At 35.2% G+C, this 23,886-nt stretch overlaps 2 protein-coding genes across 9 annotated transcripts in view; one reads left to right on the top strand and one right to left on the bottom strand.

Annotated features, from left to right (window-relative positions):
- Positions 1-16,003, top strand: part of IMMP1L (inner mitochondrial membrane peptidase subunit 1) — a 73,836-nt gene extending 57,833 nt beyond the window's left edge. For 4 of the 6 annotated variants that reach the window (XM_082476741.1, XM_082476740.1, XM_082476742.1 and 1 more), the window contains 2 exons: positions 14,855-14,965; positions 15,835-16,003. In XM_082476741.1, the coding sequence (XP_082332867.1) occupies positions 14,855-14,965; positions 15,835-15,903 (180 nt within the window). In that variant the 3' untranslated portion in view covers positions 15,904-16,003. The other 2 variants (XR_014267938.1, XR_014267939.1) reach the window with 2 other exon arrangements.
- Positions 11,391-23,886, bottom strand: part of DNAJC24 (DnaJ heat shock protein family (Hsp40) member C24) — a 71,362-nt gene continuing 58,866 nt past the window's right edge. The window contains exons 4-5 of one of the 3 annotated variants that reach the window (XM_082476751.1): positions 20,948-21,016; positions 11,391-17,266 (exon numbers count right to left, since the gene is read on the bottom strand). In XM_082476751.1, the coding sequence (XP_082332877.1) occupies positions 17,136-17,266; positions 20,948-21,016 (200 nt within the window). In that variant the 3' untranslated portion in view covers positions 11,391-17,135. The remainder of the gene's footprint in view (positions 17,267-20,947; positions 21,017-23,886) is intronic. The other 2 variants (XM_082476752.1, XM_082476753.1) reach the window with 2 other exon arrangements.

Here is a 23,886-nt window from a genome sequence, read left to right as displayed (position 1 = left end):
TGGAATGAATGATAGTTTTCAGCCCTTTTATTAAAGCAGATTAAACATTCACCTGGCTTTGAATAATTAGTTTGGAGTACTCTGAACCTGGTCTCATCTAAATCTTCTGAAGGACTGGTGGAATTGAGGTACCCTGGAGTTACCTTGCTCTCATTTTGAGGGAAGATTTGGTTCCCCAGAAATGGTGTGGTGGTTTTGTTACTCTGAAGGCTAAGTTGCCCTTGCAACATGCAGTACCTACTAATTAGTTTGTGTGGTAATGAGAGTTTTCTACATTTCAGTAGAAATGATGTGCCTTTGGACATACGTAACAACTCTACAGGTGTTTTGTTCTTTTGATTCTTTTATTGGTTGGCAGATTAAAGATGGATGAGTTGTTATCGGAAGCTGGTAAACTGTTCCTTTAAGTGTAAACTTCTGCTTTCCAGTGGTTGTTTATTATAAAATGAAGGATCTTTTTTTCTAAATCTTTCAAATAATTAAAACTCTGTTTATGGAATTTTAGTTTCTCAGCCATAGCAGCCACCCTGTTGAAGATGCGCATGTTAATAGCAATATGATCACGGAGATTTCAGCATTTTCCTGTAGGTAAAGCGTAGCATCTTTTGCTCTTGTTACAGGAAATGTATCTGTGCTTATTAGAAACATTATGTTTTTACTTTTATTTTTGACCTATCAAAATATCCAGTTATATAAAGCTTTTCAGTTCTTGATACCACAGATTCCAGTATCATACACAAAAGGTGAAATGTTCATCAAATGCTAGTCTGTTACCACAGTAGAGTGATGGTAGGTGCATAAGAAATGTAGTATTTCTTACATTTTTCTTTTTGAATTGTAAAGTATGTTAATAACATCATTATTGTTATTGGCAGAAATGTAAGAAATAGAGACATTTTCACATTTCAGAAAGAACTGATTAAATGTTCTCAGGATGCTCTGGTGGTATAGTGTTCTTAAAAGGAGAACTTGGAAATGGGATAATATGCTAGTAATAAATCTGTTTTACTGTGTATTGAAAAATATTTAAACAAAAGTGATTGCCCAACTGAAAAACAATCTCACTAATTGGGAAACATTAGAAAATGGTCACTTTATAAACACTGATAGCCCCCAACATGTACTGTGTATTTACGTTATAGTTCAAATCCTTGAATATCCTAATGCTGTTTTTCTGTTTGTTTAAATGTCATTTACTTTAGCTAAAAGTCACAACCATATGGTCTTCTATTACCACTTGTATTATAAACAGAAAAAGTACTTCTCTGTAGGGAGAGGAATCATCAGATTGAAAGGGTTTGTTTATTATAAGCTGCTGATACACTAAATCCTTATGTCATTTAAATAGAAGTACCTAATAATGTCACTTATTACAACTAGGATATCTAAACAAGGGACTTGCTTTTTGCAGACTGTAGTGATAAAAACCTGTGCTTCACATCCATTTCTCAGCAACGGCTCCCAGGGTAATCAATCATGGCATACTGCTAATGCCTTGATTGCAGCTGATGCAGAGGAAATATGTTTACTTTTTTGCTAAAGTGAAGTTCACTGCGGAGATGACGTGACTTTTTCATCCTATAGCTAACAATTCTGAAGATAAATTTGACTTAGTGTTTACAATTCTGAGGTGTTTTTCTTCTGATGTTAACACTAAAGAATCATCTTTGAGGCTCCCACTACTTAAGCATTTTCTGATGTGTTCCCTGAACATTTTCAGAATAATTTGATCTTAGTTTAACAAAAAATATGTAGTTTATAAAATATTATTTTGTAGAAATGTATTTTATCTTAATATATGTTTGAGTATGTATATGTATGTATATGTATGTATGAAAATCAACATTTCTACTGAAAGGGTAGCAACTCTTCCTGAAACTAACATGTTTTGCTCACCTGAAAATATTTTAACCACTCAAAGTTGGAACGTCAGTGCCATGGGTGGGATTCTGGGGAGGCATTTATGCAATTCAGTAAAATGCCATATTACATGTAGTTTTATCTGCAAGTTATATGAGACCTCTATACTTTTAGGTTGCTTAAAAGTAGGTGGTGCAGTAGTTAAGAATCCACCTGCCAGTGCAGGGGACATGGGTTCGAGGCCTGGTCCAGGAAGATCCCACATGCTGCGGAGCAACTCAGCCCGTGCACCACAACTACTGAGCCTGCGCTCTAGAGCCCGCGAGCCACAGCTACTGAGCCCACATGCCACAACTACTGAAGCCCGCGCACCTAGAGCCCGTGCTCCACAACAAGAGAAGCCACAATGAAGAGTAGACCCTGCTCGCTGCAACTAGAGAAAGCCCGCACGCAGCAACAAATACCCAACGCAGCCAAAATAAATAAATAAATTTATAAAAAAAAGTAATTGGGAAAAATTACTAAGACTGAAATTGTAATGCTGCTGTTCAGTGTAAGCATCTGAGGCAGACTCCCACTCTGATGGTCGGTCGTAAAGAGAATGTGTTCCAAGTGTCATGTGGCTTCCTAACCTGATACAGTGGTCTGCTGGACCAGGTGGAGTATGTTCAGATGTCTTCTGAAATAAGCAACTAAATGAAGTTCTTCTGTTACCACTTTAGGCAATCAAAATTCTACAGATTTCTGTGACCCACTTAATCTTAGTCTATAAAAGCATTCTCATTCTAGTAAACTATTTTCTACCTAAAATAAGAAAGGAAAAGAGAAATTACAGATTTAAAAGCAAGTATGCATGTTATAAAACAGTTGAAGATAGTAAAATAGCCGAAAATATTGACATTACAAGCCATTACACTGCTAACCTAGATATGCGAGAGTGCTTCCTCCTGGGTTGGAATTTTCATAACTATTTTAAGAAAATTTAGGAATCGTTTAGTTTGGCATAGCTAGTGCTTGCATGTCTACTACACAGACATACAGAGCCAACAGGGAAGGGAGATAAAGTACCTAAAACTATAGGGTGAGTAATTTAAAATTCTAAGATGCAACTTAAGATTCTGATCTACTTCCTTTACATTGTGTGTATGAATCTCTAAATCAGGAAGGATTAGAAAAACCTCCTGTCATCTGAAGAGACTTGAAATTTGACCTGACTTCCCTATGTAAAGAAAGTCAGAGTAGGTCTGGGGACATAGACTGATACGCACTTCTGACCCTAACTGCAAATGTACCTAACCCCAAACCAATCCCAGCATCAGGCATCTTCCTTCATGAGGCTGTGTCCCAGGAGCAGCGGAAACCGCTGGACCTGGGGGGAGGGAGAGAAAACGTAAAAAGCCTTCAGGAGGATGTAGGGTGGGCAAATTTGCCAGACAATAACTTCTCAACTTTCCTATTATTTATTCATGCATTCATTAATTCCATTAATTCCAGGTATTACTGAATACTTACCTGAGGGCCACCACCATGTTAAAGTAGATCGAGTCCCTGCCTGCAGGCTGTCCAATAGAACTTTCTGCAGAAATGGAATAGTCTATATCTGGCCTGTCCAGTATGGTAGCCACTAGGTTCATGTGGCTATTGAGCACAGGAAACATGGCTAGTGTGTCTGAGGAACTGAATTTTTAGTTTTATATAACTTGTAAGATTGAATAGTCATATATGTTACTAGTGGCAACCATGTTGGACAGTACAGCTTCTGGAGTTTGTAGTCCAGTTGGGGGACTGGACAAGGAATTACAAAATGGTATAATAGAGGATACTTATCTAGACTGGGGTGGATAGGATTACTACAGACTGGGGAGGTAAAACCTGAGTTGAAGTTCTCAAGGATAAGTAGGAGCTAGCCAAAGCAAGCAGCATATTCAGAAGATCTAAAAGTGAGAGTGCAGCACTGTGCTTTGGGTAGCTGCCAAAAGTAAGTTCCTATGTCTGGGACATATAGTGGGGAGGGGTGGGTAGTGAACAGAGATAAAAATGAAAAGGTGATCAGGGCTCAGTTCCTTGTAAGTCTCAAGCAGGGGAGCAACTTTGTGTGTGTGTGTGTGTGTGTATGTCCACATCACACGTTGTGGGATCTTAGTTCCCTGACCAGGGATCAAACCTGTGCCCCCTGCAGTGGAAATGTGGAGTCCTAACCACTGGACCCCCAGGGAATTCCTGGGAGTAACATTATCAGACTTAGCTTTTAAAAGATCACCCTGATATTTAGTATAGAATAGTAGAGGATGGTTGGAGTAGGAGAGGCCAGAGGCAGGGAAACCAGTTAATAAATAGGCTGTAAGACATAATTGAGATAATAACATGAAGAATGGAAAGCAGTACAAAATTTGGAGAAAGATTAAGGGAATATCTAGACAGGATTGGATGTTGGAAGAAATGGAATTGCAAGTCTTAAGACTGACCCAAGTTTCTGGCTCTAGCAATAGGGGTAGGTGGTGCATTAAAATAAGGGGTCTGGACTTCCCTGATGGAGCAGTGGTTAAGAGCCCGCCTGCCAGTGCAGGGGACACGGGTTCGACCCCTGGTCCGGGAAGATCCCACGTGCTGCAGAACAACTAAGCCCGTGTGCCACAACTACTCAGCCTGAGCTCTAGAGCCTGCGAGCCACAACTACTGAGCCCACGTGCCGCAACTACTGAAGCCCACACGCTCTAGGGCCCGCGTGCCACAACTACTGAGCCTGTGTGCTGCAAATACTGAAGCCCGCACGCTCAGAGCCCATACTCCGCAACAAGAGAAGTCACCACAATGAGAAGCCCGCGCACCGCAACAAAGAGTAGCCCCCACTCGCCACAACTAGAGAAAGCCCGCACACAGCAACGAAGACCCAACGCAGCCAAAAATAAATAAAATTTTTAAAAAAATAAGGGGTTCTGAGGGAGATGTTAATTTGGGAAATGGAGAGAAGATATACTCAGTTTTGGAGTAGTCTAGAAGCCTGTATAATAAGTCTATGATAGATTGTACTTTAAATGAATACAATGGCAATGAAATTACAGGAAGTGGGAAGAAAACAAATTCTTTCCCAGAATGATGTTTGGGTGCTATACTATTCCCTCCTTGATGCCCACAGTATATTTTCATGATCTCTTAGTCAAAACAGTGTTTTGATGCTCTCAGCCCCCAGAGATCAACCTCACTTTTTAAAGGTCTTCAGCTATTCTCTTCGTATCTTACATCATCACAAAAAATGTCATCTGTCATCTACCTGCCTAATTTGCAACTTTGTATTCACAAAGCTAGACATCATTCTAAATAACTTCCAGGGTATGGGACATTAGAGTTCTGGTTTTGATAAATAAAATGCAAGTAGGAGAAGTGTCTATCAAAGAAAATCATGCAACACAATGCTTTTTTTTTTTTTAAGATACTAGTAATATCAGGTACAAAAAGATCCACATATTTTATTTTAATCCTTTATTTTTTGGAGTATGGACTCTTTTCTACTACTGATCTTTTATTTCTAGTACCATTTCGGGTATAAATCAGTTTTTTAGCCAATCCCTATATGATGCAGTTATGCACTGGTCCATAAGAAATCAAAAAGCGCTACAGAGATTCATCTATAGGAATAAATCCAAATAGGGATGAGTTTTGACTGGGAAGAATTATTTGAAGTCTCAGGAATCAAAAATTTGGTGGAAACCTATTAGCACATATTCTGTATAGTAGGCATCTGATTTACTATTTAGACTTTTTCTGAGAACATGAGAAAAGTCATTATTTACATATTTACTGCTATTTTCTACTACTCTTTCAGATACCTGTGTTTCATTAAGTTAGGCTCATCTTTTGGAATATGAGAACCAGAGTGTACATCAGGCTATATTAAAATGAGAGTACAGACATAGTCTTGAAATGAGAATATAAGGAACTTCTCTTAAATACTAATCCAAAAACAGCAGGTAACCTTGTTACAAATAGAACAAAAAAGAAGTCAGAGACCAAATAATCCATTGTCCTAGGATAAAAAAATCTGTAGGATTGAGATGTTAGTATTAGATCGCTGGGATGGAAAGGCCTATTTACTAGCTTTAATCCCAACACTTTTCCCCCTTCCTCTGCCTTCTGACAAGTTGGTAGATGGTCCTGAAGAAGTAAATGCTCCATAAGGAAGTGCTTAGGCATTTGATATTTAATAAACATTGCTTGAAAAAGATGCCTGTTAAAAGAATAAAAATGTTAGTCTTTGCTACATTTGGATGATTTGGTCTTAAAAACTGAATTTCATTAAATCAGTTGGCATAATTAATATGGCATCTATTCACAATTAATGTACATTTTTAATTATACTGGATTTAATTCAAAGTCTTGGCTAGTACCAGAACTATATAATTGAATACAGTGTAAAAGAAAAAGACCAAAAACGTAACTGAAGTGAAATTGCAAAGCACAGTTCACTTTGCAGAGAACTGGATAGGCTGCATAAGAAACCAGGAACAAAGAAAAGCCCGGCAGGCGTCATTCATCCAGCAGCTGGAGCAACTGTTCATAACAATAGCTAATATTTAGTGAGTGCTTACTGGGTGCCAGGAGCCTTATGTGTTATTTGGTTTTCAGAATGTTTCTGTAAGGCATTCATTAGTCCCAGTTTTTCAGATGAGGTTTAAATAACCTGTCCAAGGTGTTTAACTAGTAGGTGGCAGAGCTACAGTTTGAACTCAGGACTATGACCCTGTGGACTGTAATTTTAACCACCATACAAACAACCCATCAGAAATTCCTGTTCAGGCTGGATGGAGGTATTGAGTACTTAAGGAGAAGATGAAGGAGCTTAGCTTGCTTGCAGTAGCTATGAGAATGAGCAAGTCAAGTCTTAAGACTAAGCTCTAAACCCACTCAGCAGGGAGATGCTCGATAATAAAAGAGAACCTTTAGTTAAAAGCATCCCCCATCACACATACCCTCACCACAGTGCTGTAGGTGTAGCTTACTAGAACTTTGGCGTAAATTCCTCTTTAATGATAATTGGCTATGAACCTAAAGTGGCACCATTTTTAAGTAGGGAAAGGCAATAACAGTCCCCGGGAATGATGTGGGATAGGTTAGTAATAAGTCAGAATTTAAATGGGAAGAAAAAGAAGCAGGACTGCATAGAGATAGTATCTACTGAAATAATCACTGTGTTAACTGTCCCTTGCCTGGTCCTTATAAATGTTAATCCCTTTGTCATGCATCTAGCCTTTGGGAGCACCTCCCTTATGACTCCAGATACTCTACTCAGGGAGACAAATGTGGGCAAAAAGTTCTGGCAAGGAGAATGTCAGTAAAAATAGAGTATTAGTGAGACTGTTCCTTGAGTTTTGCTTTCAAAGGTACCCACAACTGACGCTTGAGACAGCCCCATTTTACAAAATTAAAGATTAATAATGTTTTCTCAGCTTTGTGTTCCTAAAAACCTTTCTACTTGATTTTCTCTCAGGGGATTTAATGCTTCACTTTTTGACATATATGTCTTTATCTATAGTTTTGTTGGTGTATATAGGAAGATAGACTCCAACAATTATTTACTGCCATTGCAGGAGTCATACAAATACTGGGCTTTATGAGGTTCTTTTAGAACTATATAATTAATAAATGATCTCATTTTGCAAGTATTCTCTCCAGTAGTTTGTGTACATAGCATCTTACCATGACTATGTTTTGGTTGATTAAACAGAATATGCATTAACCACATAATGGTATACTAATTTGACTCGATTCTGCTTACCTGAAAGATAGTAACATAAATAACAATTATTTGGGTATTGTTAAACTAAAATGACATGTTGTGAATGTACAGTCATCATATGGACTTTTTTCCTGGTCAGGGAAATTATGCATTTTATATTTTACATTCATCATTCTGTGAGACACAAAACAAAATCTTTAAAATACATGTGGAAAATGAAATACTTTACAGTGTTGTTGATATACCATTTTCATTTGCTTTTGCCAAAAAAAAAAAAAAAAAACCCCACAAAAAACAAAACAAAAAAACCCAAGTCTCTATCTGATTGCTTTCCTAAGGTGTGTATGCCTCTCCTTTTCCTATATATTTCAGGAAAAGGAAAAAATGATGTCAGAAAAGGATTCCAAAAACTTTGCCCTCTCCTATTACCTTTATGATTTTTGTTTGTTACTTTAATAATTATTATTTCCTTTACATTCACAGTCATTTTAGAAGAACCATTAAGGAGGCATGAGCAATAGGGCCAGTGCATACCCTGCCTTTGCTGATTACACATTTTAAAATATCTGGCAAACAGTTAGTTAAAAATCAGTCTGTTATTAGGATTTTCTGTTTTTTGAAACTTTTGAAAGGTCAAACATACAAATGTCTTACTCTTCAGTCAGAACTTTTTCTTAATTAGATAATCTTTGCTTAATCAAATAATAAGTGAGTTTGATTCGTTTAGTAAATGTGTTATTTGATATTGTGGACTCTTTTCATCAGATTTCACTTGAATCAAGAAAGGTAACACCTGTGGGTTGGTTCCCAAAAGCTGCTTTTGTTAAATGGACACCCGCAGGCCATGAGGCAATTACATTTGTTGCTTGTACTATAAAGGAGGCACTTAACCAGGCTTCAGTAAGTATGGCTGAGAACTAGAGGCTTGATTCTTTTGTCCTGCCCTGAGATTAGGTTTTATCATAGCTCAGGAAGTAAACCTCTGACGTAGAAAGGAAAAACCAAGAATGCTTTAAGGGTTCTTTTAATGCTTTAAAAGTTATTCCTAAAGCTAGTTATATCTGAGACCCTGGGAAAATGCAGATTTGAGCAAAAGTAAACATTTCTAGTTGGCATTCATTGTAAACATATATTCATACATTCTTACTCAGTCTCATGCATTCATTCAAGTTGGCATGGCGTTATTTCCAAAAATGAAAAGTAATTAACTCTTTTTAAAAGTTTTGGTTATGAGAAGTAATGAACAAAGACATGGAATTAGGATTTCCATTTTTGGGCATTTGCAAAACATTATAACATTTTTTAAGTGTTTATTTGAGTTCTTTTCTACTTTAATTGGAAAGTTATAACAGCTTTTCAAAAATACATTTTAAAAATATATTTTAATCTATTTTATGTTAATATTTTATTATAATATTGCTATAGAATTTTTTTCTCTTATCTGGTTTGAATTTTGAATTTAGTAATAACCAGTAGGTTAATCCAACAGACAATAACTGTGTTTTGAGTTAGAAAGGAAATTTTTATTCTGTTCCTTGCTTTACTCCACTCCACTCACCTGACCAGAAAGGTCAGGTTTTAAGTTTTGGACCCATACCAAAAATGTGTTGTACTTTATATTTATTTAAATAAATGAGTTGTTAGCTAGACTGATATTTTAGTTATCCAGAGGTCTGGTGACAGTACTGTAATTGCAGTCATTTACTTGTACTGTACAAAGAAGCAGAGCCTGCTATACGGATTGGAAGTTAGGTCACTCTCTTACCACATTACCAAAGACAAAAAAAAAAATTTTTTTTTAATTCAATAAAGCTCTTCCTAACCTGCATTGTGATGGACAATGTTCCATTTTTAAAAAGTACAAGTATGACTGAAAGGGCTAGTCATATTAAGACACACATGTATGTGTATGTGCATATATATATTTAAAAATTATTTAACTAATACATACTGGTCACAAAAATGTAAATTTTGAAATACATAAAACAAAATTTTGTGGTTTTTTAAAGAATTAATTATACCTAAGCCCTGTAACTTATTTTTTTCACTGACTGTATTCATGTCAGTCTATTAGCTGTCTACCATTCTGTAAATAAACTCTGTTTAACATCTGCCTACTGACGAATATTTATACTGTTGCCAATTTTGAGATACAAGAAATACCATACTGAACTTATCTGCTTATACATAATTGCATGCTGAGTTTGGCGAATCTTTTCTAGAGATTTTGATAGGGAAAGGGTAAAATGAGGACACACAGGGCATGCCACTGAAGGGGATGCAAGGCAGAGATGCCAAAGGCACACTTTACTTACATCAAGAACTTTAGTTCTCACTGAAAGGATTTTCTTCATATTGTTATGAGGTATGCTAAAAAAATAAATAAGACTTTAAATATTAGATACTTTGAACATCTGGCAATTATGGAGTAACTGGGGCTGAACTTGCCCTCCTGCCATAAAGAACTAGAAAACTGGACAAACTATGTGAAACAGTTTTCAGACAATGCGCAGCAGGCAGTACAAGAGATTCCTGAGAGAAGGGAAACAAACAAGGCAAGCCTTATATTTTCCCTAATTTCTGCCTTAAAGCAGTTTTCAGAAGGTGCGAGGAGGAAAATTCAAACAAAGGACAGTGGTCTTGCTGAGTTGAAGAGACAGAGATTAGGGTACAGGGAACTTTAAGTGGTTGGAATTTATGCATCAAAGCATCAGGGAGAAAAGAGCTACAGAATGATCTCCAGAAATCTATGTATTCTCTTGGTTTTGGGGCTGAACACTAAACTGTGCCTGCTTATGGTGAAATTTAGAGACTGAGCACCAAACAGCTATTGGCAGCAGCCAAGCAATTCCCAGAGCTCGCACAGGGCTGAGAGTCATATGAGTTCTGACCAGCCACAGTGGACAGATCTCATTAAATATTTAGAGCATTCCGTAGAGACCCTGGAATATCATGCCTTAGGAGTGGGCTAGACTAGCCATTAGAGTACAGTGTGAGAGACCCAACTTAAGCTTAAAAACAAGGCTTGACAGGAATAAGCTGATCCACAGCTAACTTAACCGCCTTCCAAAAACCAAACAGACCTCCTCAACATTCAACGCTCTCTAAAAAGAGAACAAAATCCACTCAACAAATGAATGTTCAGCTCAATAACAAATTATTAGATATGTGAAGAAGTAGGAAAATGTAACCCACAACTAGAAGAAAAATAGATCCAGAAATTGAGAGATAATGGAATTAATAGTCATGTGCTCTAAAACACCAATTATAAATATTTTCAAGGATCTAGAGGATGAACATAATGAGGGAGAAATGGTAAATATAAAAAAGAACCAAGTGAAATTTCTAAAGCCTAAAAATGTATTATATGGTCTTTACAGCAGATTAAAAATTGCAAAAGAAAAGATCCCAGACTGGGAAGAAGTATTTGCAATACCTGTCGAAGGACTTGTACTCAAGATACATAAAGGGCTCTTAAAATGAATAATAATCCATTTTAAAAATGGGCAAAATATTTTAATAGACATTTCGCAAAAGATACACTAATAGGTACAAGAAAAAATACTTATCAGAGAAATGCAAATGAAAACCACAGTGTGACACCAATAGCCTACTAGAATGGCAAAAATTTTTTTAATTGAAAATACCAAGGTTGTGAAGCAACAGAAACACTCATACATTGCTGTTGGGAGTGTAAAATGGTATAATTACTTTGGAAAAGTTTAAGATTAAGCGTACACTTATGACCCAGAAATTCTACCCCTACATATTTACTGAAAAGAAACAGACTTATACATGAACGTTCATAGTGCTTTATTTGTAACAGCCCAAAATTGCAGACAACACAAATATCCATCAACAGGTTCATGGAAAGAAATAGTGATTTACAATGGGATATACTCAGCAGTAAAAAGGAATGAATGACTGATACATGCAACATGTATTAATCGTTTAAAAACTGCTGAACAAAAGCCTGACACAAAATAGTATGTACTGTGCAATCTCACTTATATGAACTTTAGTAAAAGTAGTCTCTAGTAAACAGGAAACAGATCACTAGTTGCCTGGGACGAGGTGTAGGGGTGGGAGGTGGACTGAAAAAGGAGGGAGCTTTCTGGCACAGTAGCAATGTTCTACATCTTGATTGTGGTTGGTGGTTACACAGGAATGCACATTTTTCAAAACTAGTGTCGAAACAAAATGAGCACATTTTACTGTGAAGTATACCTCTAAAATTGATTTTAAAGTGTACACCCTTACCCCATATCAAAAATAAGTACGTGTTTCAAAAGTGGAGTAATTGCAAACATAATGAATGTTTTACTGGGAAAATAAGTGATAGGTAGATCAGCAAAGGTGACTGCTTTGATTTTAAGACTCACACTCAGAGGTTTTCCCATTTATAGAGAAGCTCTTATTAAAGGTACTATCAGTGATGAGGTTATTTCCTTGTTTCTGTACTTTATATCAAACACTGAAGTCTTAAGATGTAAAGGTTATTCCTTTGCTATGAATGGATGCATGGGTATTAGCATATATGGGCTTCAGGTAAGAGGTAGCATGTTCCATATTTGAACCTACTTCTATTAAATGTCAGTAACTGTACTTCACAGGTGGTTTTAAGGATCAAATGTGTTTGTTTGTTTAAATTAGTATGACCAGAAAAGTATGTATAAACACTAGTTTGTGTTACTATTCCTCCCTTTTGTTCCACCCCTTGCAGTCAAGGACTAGGTGTGAACAGCCTGGGTCACACTCCTCCAAAGGTTTCTGGTGGTATGTTCTGGGTCTCTCTTAGCAGATTCCTTTCTGTTCTTGTTAACTTTACTATACCAGAGATAATACTTCATCACTGTATTTATCTAAATTTGGAAGAAACTTAGGTCATAACTGCCACAAAAGTGATTGTGCTTTACAAGAATTTCTACTTAACTAATACTAATCACCAACAAATATTTATTTGAGTTCCAACTTTGGTTGAGGTGTTGTAAAGATTTAAGATCATGACATGATTATTGTCTGTTGGCTTTTTCAGTCATAAAATAGTAGACATACACAAAAGCCAAGCATGTAAGAGGATGTTATGATCCAGAGCCCCATGTAGGGCAGACTTTAAGTGTTTTAAACAATCTAGGGTATTTGGTATGTGCAGGCAACATTGGGAAAAGCTTCATGGAGAAAGGAAATGTATATTGGATCAATCGGATGGGCAAAAAAAGATCTTCCTGGATTGTTAGTATCTTTATTAGTTTTTTGAATTTTGTTCTCCTTTGCTTATATTGGTGTCCCTAACTTTATAATTGTATTTAACTATTCGTATATGTTACCTATTTTTAGAACTCAGGAACAAACACATATTAAGGAAAAACTATGGAAATTTAGACAACAAAGATGTTCACATTGTAGTTTCTCCCAAGGCAGTACTTCAGAATGTATTTAATGATTTATTTTAGCTTTTCCAAATACACTATTTTGTTCTTCTTTTCATCTGTAACCTGAGATGTACTCATTTTTCTATTTGAGCAGCCTTAAGCTTCACTACATATAAATCTACTTATATAGGTAGGAATGAACCTTGCTATTGGCCCTAGAACCTATAACTAGTTCCACTAGTAGAAGTTAATGATCTTACAGTATCTGATATTCTTTCAAAAAACTTTTATCCTTTCTCTACAAATAGATTTCACATTTAAGTATATCTAAATGAAAATAATTAACTTGATTCATTTTTGGCTAATATTTCTACATGATATAAGACATTCCAAAATTATATATTCCAAAATTATATAATCTCTAAATAAAGTGTAATTCAAATTTTACATGCTTGTATAAATTTATTTTTCCAAAAGGTAATTCAGGGGTGATGGGGGGGGGCGGGGAATGAATAGGCAGATCACAGAGGATTTTGGGGGCAGTGAAAATACTGTGTATGGTACTGTGATGTGGATACATGTCATACATTTGTCCAAATTCATGGAATGTACGCCACCAAGAGTGAACCCTAAGGTCAACCATGGGACTTGGGGTGATGATGATGTCAGTGTAACAGACATGCCACGCTAGTGGGGATGTAATGGGGAGGCCGTGCATGAGTGGAGGCAGGAGGTATATGGGAGATCTCTGCACCTTCCTCTCAGTTGTGCTGTTAACCTAAAACTGCTCTAAAAGGTAGTCGTTTTTAAAAATTTTGTGACATTTAAAAAAACTGGTCATTTCTTATTAAACCTAATATGAATATTTTTCTTCATATAAGGTTCCCAAGTAATAATCAGTCAAAAGAATAGTGAAAATTAATTCCTTTCCATAGATCATTTTGGTCTGGTCAATAATTCAACTTTCTTGGGTAACAAAAGCTATGAAAAAGAAACTTTTTAAAATGCAATTTTGAAGACTTTTACTGAAGAGTAATTTTTAAAGTTTATATTGAACAGATATTAACAGGCAAATATCTCATATCACAGTGGGCATTTTTTTAAGTAATGTGTTCTGTTCTAAATATACTTATGATTGTCACTGAGTAAAAATTTAAATTTATGTTATATCCCAGTTAATACACAGGACATATAGAAGATGGGATCTTTTCATTTAGTAGAAGGTCACCATCATTAATTTTACAACTGATGATTTTATAATAGGTCCTTCTAGTTCTTCATGGTCATTATTGAAGTATAATGCATTGAAGATATGGCCTGTACAAAGGCAGAACAAGGATCTTAATTAGAATTCTGACAAGCCCACTCCAATAAAATGATGAGATTATTTGTAATTGATGTCACAATCAATTACCATTTAGTTCATCATGAGCATTCTAATAGGTCTGGCCTTGGTATTGGCCCCAGGATGTTGCTGAGTGAGTGGCTGCCCTGCTTATGCTGTTATTGAGACAGGAGGGCACATTTTCAGTCAGCATCCTAATGACCTCTTTTGAAGTCTATTAAATTAATGACCCTGTCACACTGTTTTGATCTCTTATAACCTCAGTTTGGGGTTTGCATAACAAATTAATGTTTGGGAACCATATGGCAAAAAAGATAGGTCTTTTTAAAAGTTGAAATATTAATACTACTTATTAATATTTAGTAAAAGTTATTTTATTATGCAAGAAATAACAGCAAAAATGCAAATTATAGGGTTTGAATGTATTTTATAAAAGAGGACTTTAGGACATTTCTCCCTACCTCCAAAAGACATGATTTTTTATTTATAGTACCCAGATTTGTTTTTCTTTTTTAAAGGGGCTGCTTTCTTCTATAATTCTAGGTGCCAGTGGGTCATGTGTGGTTAGAAGGTGATAATCTACAGAATTCTACAGATTCCAGGTACTATGGACCTGTTCCATATGGACTAATAAGAGGACGTATCTTCTTTAAGGTACTACTGTTTTCTGCTTAAAATGCAGGCTTTCTTCTCTGAGCTGGGGAAAAAAACAAAACCAAAAAAAAAAAAAAGTTTCTTTCAGAAGAACTGAAATCTTTAGGCTGTCAGTGGACATAAAACTGTTGCAATGACTACACTTTATGAACATGTTGGCCTTCATAGCTATAAACATTACCACTCCCCCATTATGACAGGTAATTGAGAATAATTTTTGTTTGAAAAATAAAGTTCAAATTAGTTGTAGCATAAGAAGCTTTTAATTTGACTCTCCAAAAATTTAATTTTCTCTCGTACAACTTTTCCAACCATATTCATACCCAGGGCATATATTAATATGCATTTGCAGAAGAGCAATCTAGCAACTAGCTGGAATGCAGGGATATCCCAGTTAAGTATAGTGAGTAATGCACTTATCATGGTTGTAGTAAATGTAATAGTAAAGATTATTGTTTTCACTGGCTTTTCCTTCTTGCCACAAGCAGTCAGGAGAAAAACAGACATAAGTATTCGGGGCTGTTGGATAATTTACAGGATTTTTTACACTTAAGCAGATGTTATATTCAAGTACTTAGGTTTACAGTTAACTTTGACGATAGTGAAAGAAAAAACAAACATATACACACTACACACATATTATTTTCTAGTATAATGTTCGAATGTTCCAAACTTTAGAGGGTTAAATACATACACATACAGGTTTACTTTCTACAGTCTTAGTAGAAAATTTGTTCTTGATTGAAGAATAAGGAGAAAGTATTTAATTATATGGCATAGAGAAAGGGATGAATGAAAAAAAGAAGGGAATATGATGATGCTATAATATCACTTTACTGACTGTCTTCAATCACATTTGGATTTTACAGATTTGGCCTCTGAATGATTTTGGATTTCTACGTGACAGCCCTAATGGCCACAGATTTTCTGATGATTAGCAAGCATTTATTCTTTTGATTTGATTATTGTCTTCTGTTAAAGTGAATTTATTATTGTCACTGAAACCATGTTACTTACTAATAAACTATTTGCTATTCAGTTTTAGTTATTTTTAATTGTTAAATGTAAAGAATAAGCAACACAAACTCTGCAAGCTATATTTGTTCAAAATATATGGATAAAAATGTAATCCAAAATAAGTCATCTAAATTTTGATATGAAAATATTTTTAGGGAAAACCTGGAACAACCTCACTTTTAAATTTTTGGTTGTATAGGTATAAGGAAAGTAATTTACTCCTCTTGAATATGCCTCATACTTTAGCTACATTTACAAGGCAGAGTACTAACTAGTCTTATAAGTCCAAACCAACAATAAACCAAGAGTTTGACCTAATAAAAAGCTGCTAAGTCACATGCTTGGATTACTCATTTGAAATTAAGAAAGAATGTTTCAGTGATCCCATAAAGGATTCCTTAAAATTTTTTAAATGAGTTCTGACTCATACGGTCCATAGAATATTAAATATATAGAAAAATAAAAGCTTTACTATAATCAATAATAACAAACACATTAAAAAAGTCCATTTCATCATACCAGCAACGCAGTGGCCATGGTTTTCTGACTCCAAGGCGCTCCTTCTTTCTCCGGTTGCCATTTCACTTTATTAACTTTGAAATAACTCATGAATATCCATATCCAGCCTTCATCATGGGAGAGCTAGGCTCACATGTTATTCACGAAGATTCTAACTTAATTCTAATGACCTGAGATTTGAAATAGTTGTACAAAAGGCCTATAACTTTAGCAGCTAGGAATATGTTACTTCAAAAACTTAGCAACTATAAAGGAATATGATGATACTGTGACCCATTAAAAGATGAGACACTTATATGAAGAAAGGAAAATTCTTATATTTTGTACCAAGGAGAAAATGCACCAATAATAAACTTCTCAGATGGGAATTCACTAAATATAACTTTTAATTCAAGCCCCCTTTCTTAGCGATCTGTAAATATAAAATGTAAATACATATGAATAATGAAATTAATTTTCTATTAATCTAGGTGGACTTTGACAGTCTTATATTTTCTCTGCAAATAATAGAGCTGACAAAAAAGAATCCTTTTTTTTTAAATCAGCTTTATATGTTTGCTTGAATGGACAAAGGTGGAGTAGATTTTCCTCCATGTGTCTGAATACACTAAAGAATTCCACTTAGTGAACAATCTCAGCGATAATGAAGGAGTTCTATAACTAGTGAACACGTATCACAAGAAATCAGCGTCACTTCTTCTGCTTCATCCTTGGAAACACTGTATTTTCCACCACATCGACAACTCAGAGAAAAAGAATGATCATCTGCAAAGAAAACAAAATGCTTACATGTAACTACTTCGTTAATGCCTTTTAAAAAAATGCAGCTATTCCACAGAAACTGCAAAAGAATAAAGAAAAAAGATCAGTCAATATAAAATATATTTAAATGAGAACTTGAAAAGATTTCTCGTATAGGGGCAGTGTTTCTAAAAAATTATCTACTAAAAAATCTTTATCTGTGGAGGAAATGTATTGAGGGTATGAAACAATAGACCAGAGATCCTGTAGGGGAGAGCAGATGCTCAGAAGTGACCAATGAAATTTATTTGAAGTCTTCTGTTTTCTTAAGATTCATGTAAATTTTACATTCTTCTGAACAATGTGGTTGTCTAAAATATTACTGTGAAGGAAGAAGAGAAACAGCCCTACCTGTCTTATTGTTAAGGAGCATGCCTTTGCCAGCAGTATATCCTTTCAGCGAAAACTGCTGACTTGACTGTTTATCAGGTTCAGCATTTGAATCCTATCTGTTCTGGTATCACACTATTTCAAGAATCCTGACTTAAATGTATAGACATATACTATGGTGTCCTTTCTGTGGGGGCTATGTGTGTGTACCTGTTTGGTGTTTACAAATGATTTAGGAACCAAAAGGACAATCACTGAAGTGAGATGCCCAAAGGAGGCAATATGGTGCAATGTTCTGCCTACAAATGGGGGAAATTTTATAAGTTTCATCTTCCTAGGAAGTTGAAATACTTTGTCTTCTAGCTCAAAGAATCTCTGATCCACTGGTTATTCCATTTTACTGTCACTGAGGAGTGACTGTCAAAGAAAAATAATTACTGATCTCATTATTTTACTACTGTCATTAAAAATTAGAGATAAATGAACTAAATCTCTAAAGATATGATTTCTTACAATCAAATATCTTCATTCAATTCTCAAACTTCATTTTTTAACACTTAGATCTCATCATATGGCATGAAAAGAAGAGAAAAGAAAAGAAAAAGAAAAAAAATTCAACTGCCTTGGATTTGTTCTCTAATCAACTTTGGTCTTGGAAAAACAAGCAGTTAAATAAGCCAGCTTTACATGTTTCTTTTATCAGTAAGGAAAACATTAATTCACAATCCTGCTTTTCATTTTTCACCACAATGTCTTTTTTCTCTATAAAGAAAAATAATTTCATCTTGAATTTTAAAACACTAACATCTTCCCTGTCTGAGCCAACATATATGTGTAATAGAGCATGATTTCAAAGTGAACTATTTTATTATTAAATTGTCTAAAAATGTACATATTCTAACCATTGGTTTTCTTGAGCTAAATCTCCCTCTTGTTTTTTCACCACCTCAGTGAACACTGAGAAACAATTTGAGGTGACATGTGCTTGGTAAATGATGCAGAGGCCACCATGGGCTACTGTGGAGTTTTGTCATAGATGATTCCAAATGTTAATGCTCACTAAAACTCACATCTTTTTAAATGTCTTCTTAAATTATTCTACTATCACTTAAAGTGATATCTTCACAGAAATCATAATTTTAAATACACTGAATGAAGACAAAACAACCAAGCTGTATAACAGACTAACTGTAAGGGGAGTGGCTAATTTCAATCTCTCAATAGCTCTTCAGGTATGCCTTTTAAGCATAATAAAATGCATCATTTCCTACTGTTCCTGGACCCAGAAGCTGAAAATTTGGCTATGTTTATCATGTAGGATTTCATCCACTTTTCTCCTATTCTGGATCTTCACCTTCCAAGGTTATTCTGAAAACGCCCATGAAGGAATCATCAAATGCTTTTACTAGTCCAGTTGACCACACTTTTTTTGTACTTTCATCTGCCAAGGCTGCTCTTTGCAATCGCACAGAACAATTCCGAATTGCAAATTCAACTGCAAAACTCACATGACCAGTTTTTAAATATTCCTGCAAAAATAATAGCTTCATGTAGCTGTTGCTCACTATTTTCTCTCATGAGGATAAGGACTATTTCTATCTTTACAGTGATAAAAAACCCTTAATTTAAATAAGTATCTAAGAACATCCTATACTTTTAAGATTAACTGTAGCTGCTTATAACCGATTCATTGGCTGTAGCCGGGATGCTTATCTTCTTCACTGTCAAGTTTACTTTAGGGAGTACCAAGGACAATAACATTTATGATAATTCTTGACTTCATGTTGTATATATCTTTCAATGTCTTGGCATTTTCACTTGTTATCAAAAAGCCCATATATTTGCTGACTGAGCAGATGCTTGAACCACACTAATCCATAGTCTTAATTTAAAATAAAATCTTAAATTGATTATATTTTTAAAATTTTACTAAAAAAAGTAAAAATTACAAAAACCAGTTTTCACTATTTTAATATTATCAGGAATTATTAGTAAACAAAACATATTAGTCATATCAACTACAACAAGAAGAACTAATTTGTCCAATAAGAGATGGACACACACACACATATACTGGTTGATAAGCTGGCAATACTGTATTTTCAAAAAATATTATTTAGCTGGGCAAGTCTCCCTGATAAATGACATGTTCTAATCTATCCCCTTCACAAAGTAGCAGTGAAATCAGTGTCACTAGTGTACTCTATTTTCACAGCAGTAGCTCTTCCTGTTTACTCTGATGAAACTATCATGAACCCCGGGAGCCCCAGTTACACAAAATCTCAAGTTTTCCAATCATTCACTGCAAATAAGAATTTCTACTCCAGGATTTCATTTGGCAGTTTAGGAGCAGAGTGGCTCATAGGCAAAAACATGATTCCCCTTCTAAGTCAATATAGCTTTGTGACCCAACTTCCTAAGAGCACTAAGCTAAGAATTTGCCATTAAAAAATATTCCAGTAAACTTGGTTTCGGGAAGGACAGGCTGTTTATCTTCTACTTATCCACACTTACTAATACATTTTTATAAACCCCCAGGAAATCTGTACCCCAGGCTGAATAATAAAGTTATAGGACTAAGAGTATATAAAAATTCTAGAAAACAGTAAGATTTCTTCATTTGCCCAGAGAAACATGGAATTGTGGTATTCATGGCTTCCATTTTAAAAAAAGGAACTTAATAAAACCTAACCAGAGCAATTCACAGAACTAATCTGAAGAATGGAAAATTAAGTTAGATTTAAGTTTTTAAATTCTATTAATAGGAAAGGGGGAAAAGATATGACTTCATGGTAGGCAAAAGGGAGTGACAGATTTTTCTTTTCCACTTAAGACACAATCAAAAAAGGAGGTTAAACATCAAGCTCCAAGTAGAAGAGTATAACATGTATAACATTAAAATCCCTGCTCTGACAATTTATCATTCCATATAAAGAAACAAAAATAAACATATATTCTAATAGGAATTCATCTCAAGTGTCAACATAGGATGGAAAAAATGATCTCCTTTGACTTTATATTCCCTATTACACAGATGGAGAGTAAACAAAAAATCAAAGTAGTTTAAAAAAGAAAACCATATGAAATCTTAAGTACCTAACATCTAATTAGGACAGAAAAATAACTGGAGATAAGTCACATAAGTGGACATCAATAATTGGAGTTTAGAATGAAACAAAATATTCCAAACAAAAACACCCGCATATATATAGAAAGCCAAGCTGTTATTTCCAAGCATCCTATGAAGGTTTTTTTCTTATAGGAGGTCCCTAATATTTTTCCTGATTGTAATCAAGAGAAAAAAATAATTCCAACCTTCATTCCAAGACATTTCTTCAAGATACACTCGAGCATCTACTGGTCCCATATTTCTTAGATCATCTTCTGTAAAATACAGAATGAGACACTTAATTTTGATACTTAAATCATAACCATGAAGAATGCTAAGAAGGCAAGTTCAGCCTGGTCACTACAATTCTAATTATTTAAAAACTTAGCTTACTACTTTTGATAGCAGTTTTAAAGCTATCTGACTTCAGCTGACTAAAAAAATCCAGAACATCTCATAAACAGTCAAAATCTATCCCATTTTTCACAAGCATGCAACAAGCAAAACCATGAAGTTGATCTTGATGATTCTTTGTGATCAACTAATGAACTCTTTTGTAGGGGGAAATTTTCTGTCAGATAAACTATATTTGTGACTAAGAAAGACTGTGGAGTCAGGTAAAAAACTAACTATATTTGAACCTCAGTTACAATATTTTACTAGCTTTGTAACCTTATGTATATCAAATTATCTCTTATCTACTTTAGAAGGGTCACTCGGGACTGAATTATGTCCCCCCTCCCAAATTCTTATGTTGAAGCCCTAACTCCCAACATACTTTATTTGGAAATAAGCCTTTTAGGAGGTAATTAAGGTTAAATGAGGTCATAAGAGTGGGGTCCTAATCTGACAGAACTGATGGTGTTACAAGAGGACGAAGAGAGAGGTCCCTCCCCACTCACATGCACAGAGGAAAGTATCGTATGAAGACACAGCAAGAAAGTGGTCCTCTGCAAGCCAGAAAGAGACCTGACCAGGATCCTCATCAACTTGCCCCTCAATCTTGGACTTTTCAGCCTCCAGCACTGTGAGAAATAAATTTCTGTTGTTTAAACCACCCAGTCTACGGCATTTTGTTATGGCAGACGGAGCAAACTAATACAAGGGTGTTCTTCCAATCAATTGAGATCAGGCTAAAAGTGCCTTAAAGAATAAGGCTCTAACCAAATGTAAGGGGGCTTTTAGTCATCTGATTTTTAATTGCTCACAACAGAGTAATAGGTAACTTAAAGGAATAATTATTTTAAAATATTTTAATAGCCATGCAACACAACCTTTCTGTGTTGATGTTCCACTGCTGTTTCCTGGGCCAAAGTTTTCCCTACAGAGGGAAGGTCCAAAGAAACCTGGAATGCCACCTAAATTTAGTAGGAATATGGCCTAGGTAGTATAAGCATGCACTCTTACTTAAAGCAAGTGTACTGTAGGACAAAGAAAGCAACTATAGACGAGAAGCACTTGTCTTTGTTTTTAAAGGCACGCTGTACTTCCTGTATGCTTGTATTGTTCTGCTAGAAGTCAATGCTTAAAAGAAACTACTAAAATCCACCCCCCACCCCAATGAAATTTTCTTTAGCTGTCTCACTAGTCTCTTGTTCACTTGCTGAGAATGCTTCCCTTTGTTCTGTTGTGTGAATGCCTGCGATTTAATTATATTTAATAACTGCCTGTTCAAAATTTATTGGTGAGTTACACAATTTTAAAATAGATGAAAAGATTATACAATATTTTGAGCTCACCATGCTTTTCTATTAAGGTATGTCAAATATTATATCACTTCATATTTACTGGGTACTAAGTCTATTAAACTGTTCTAAAACCCAAAGATAAAGACTTTTGCGAAGTGGTCAGCGGTGGTTCTTCCATCTCTGTGTGTCCACTGAATAGCCTATGCAAAGTGTATCAGTATGTGAGGTAGTTTTTGAACAAAACAATTTAATTTCCACATTCTATATAAAGTTTACTTGGTTATAGGTTATTCAGTATTCCAAATTAAAAAAAAAATTCTATCTAAAAGTCTCATGGACTTTTATCATGTGTTTCAATTTCTTACACAGAAGGACCAAGATAATCTGCTTGAATGCAGAAATGAAACACTGTTTTAGAATTGAAGAATGGGGGTAATTGGCACTTCATAGAGCTTGGTTAGGGGAAAAACAGGTATAAATAATTTACAATCAAGTTGCCTATATTCCAGGGCATCTTACAGATATCTTAAGTAATTTTGAAATCAGAGCAAATCAGACAAGGCAGAGGTATGACAAGATGAATAAACCTTAATCTAACCTATCTTGGACACCTGTAATATATTAATTGTTAGAAAAGACAACCCATTCATAAGTACCCATTATGCCATGTTTATTTTAAAATAATTAATGAGAAATAACTGGCAAATATAACTGCCAAGCAAGTCAGGTTTGTATTGTTCTGCTTCTCTACTAGGAAGCTATTGTTAGTCTCCCTAGTTACTATTTTATGTGGAACTCTTTCTATTATTCCACCTACTCCAAAAAGTGGCTTTTACATTTTTATTATTTTTTTCCTCTTTCTGTACAGGAACTTTATTGTAGCTAACTACTTCTTAGTTGAAAGATCAGTTTAGACCATATCTCATGGTAAAAGGGAAAGAAAATAGAACATAAAAATGGTTAGTACTTTACCCAAGGTCAGAGTTAAAAGGAGTATATTAAAATATCCTCCTGTTCTGTGCCTATCTAAACATCTACATATTGACCTGATTATTCAATACTATATGCACACAGTCCAAGTTTCGTGGGGATTCTGGTTTTAAAAGTCAGTATCTGACACAAGAGCGGACAGAGGCTTCCCCTGCTATCTGAAAGTAGAGCTTTCCTATGAAACCTTTTGTAAGCCAAAATAGGTAAAGTAAAGAAGAAATTACCTCAAGACATATCTTGATAACGGATGCACAAAATAATTCAAGATAAAGCACAGATGCTCACAGACACAGTTCAAAGCTATGGTGGCTTGATGCTGAACGTAGTTCCCGGGGAGAGAGGCTGGCAGTGCCACTCTGGCCGCTTGGGGCTCACCACAAAGCAAATGCTGAACACTGTTTTCACTTTTCACCTCTTTTCATAAAGGTGAACATTCACGTAGGATTTCTTTCCATTAAGTGAAAGCA

Source organism: Balaenoptera physalus (genome assembly GCF_965194825.1).
Source record: "Balaenoptera physalus genome assembly, chromosome: 10".
Lineage (NCBI taxonomy): Eukaryota > Metazoa > Chordata > Mammalia > Artiodactyla > Balaenopteridae > Balaenoptera > Balaenoptera physalus.
Note: the sequence above shows the minus strand (reverse complement) of the source record. Positions and strands in the feature narration are given on the sequence as shown.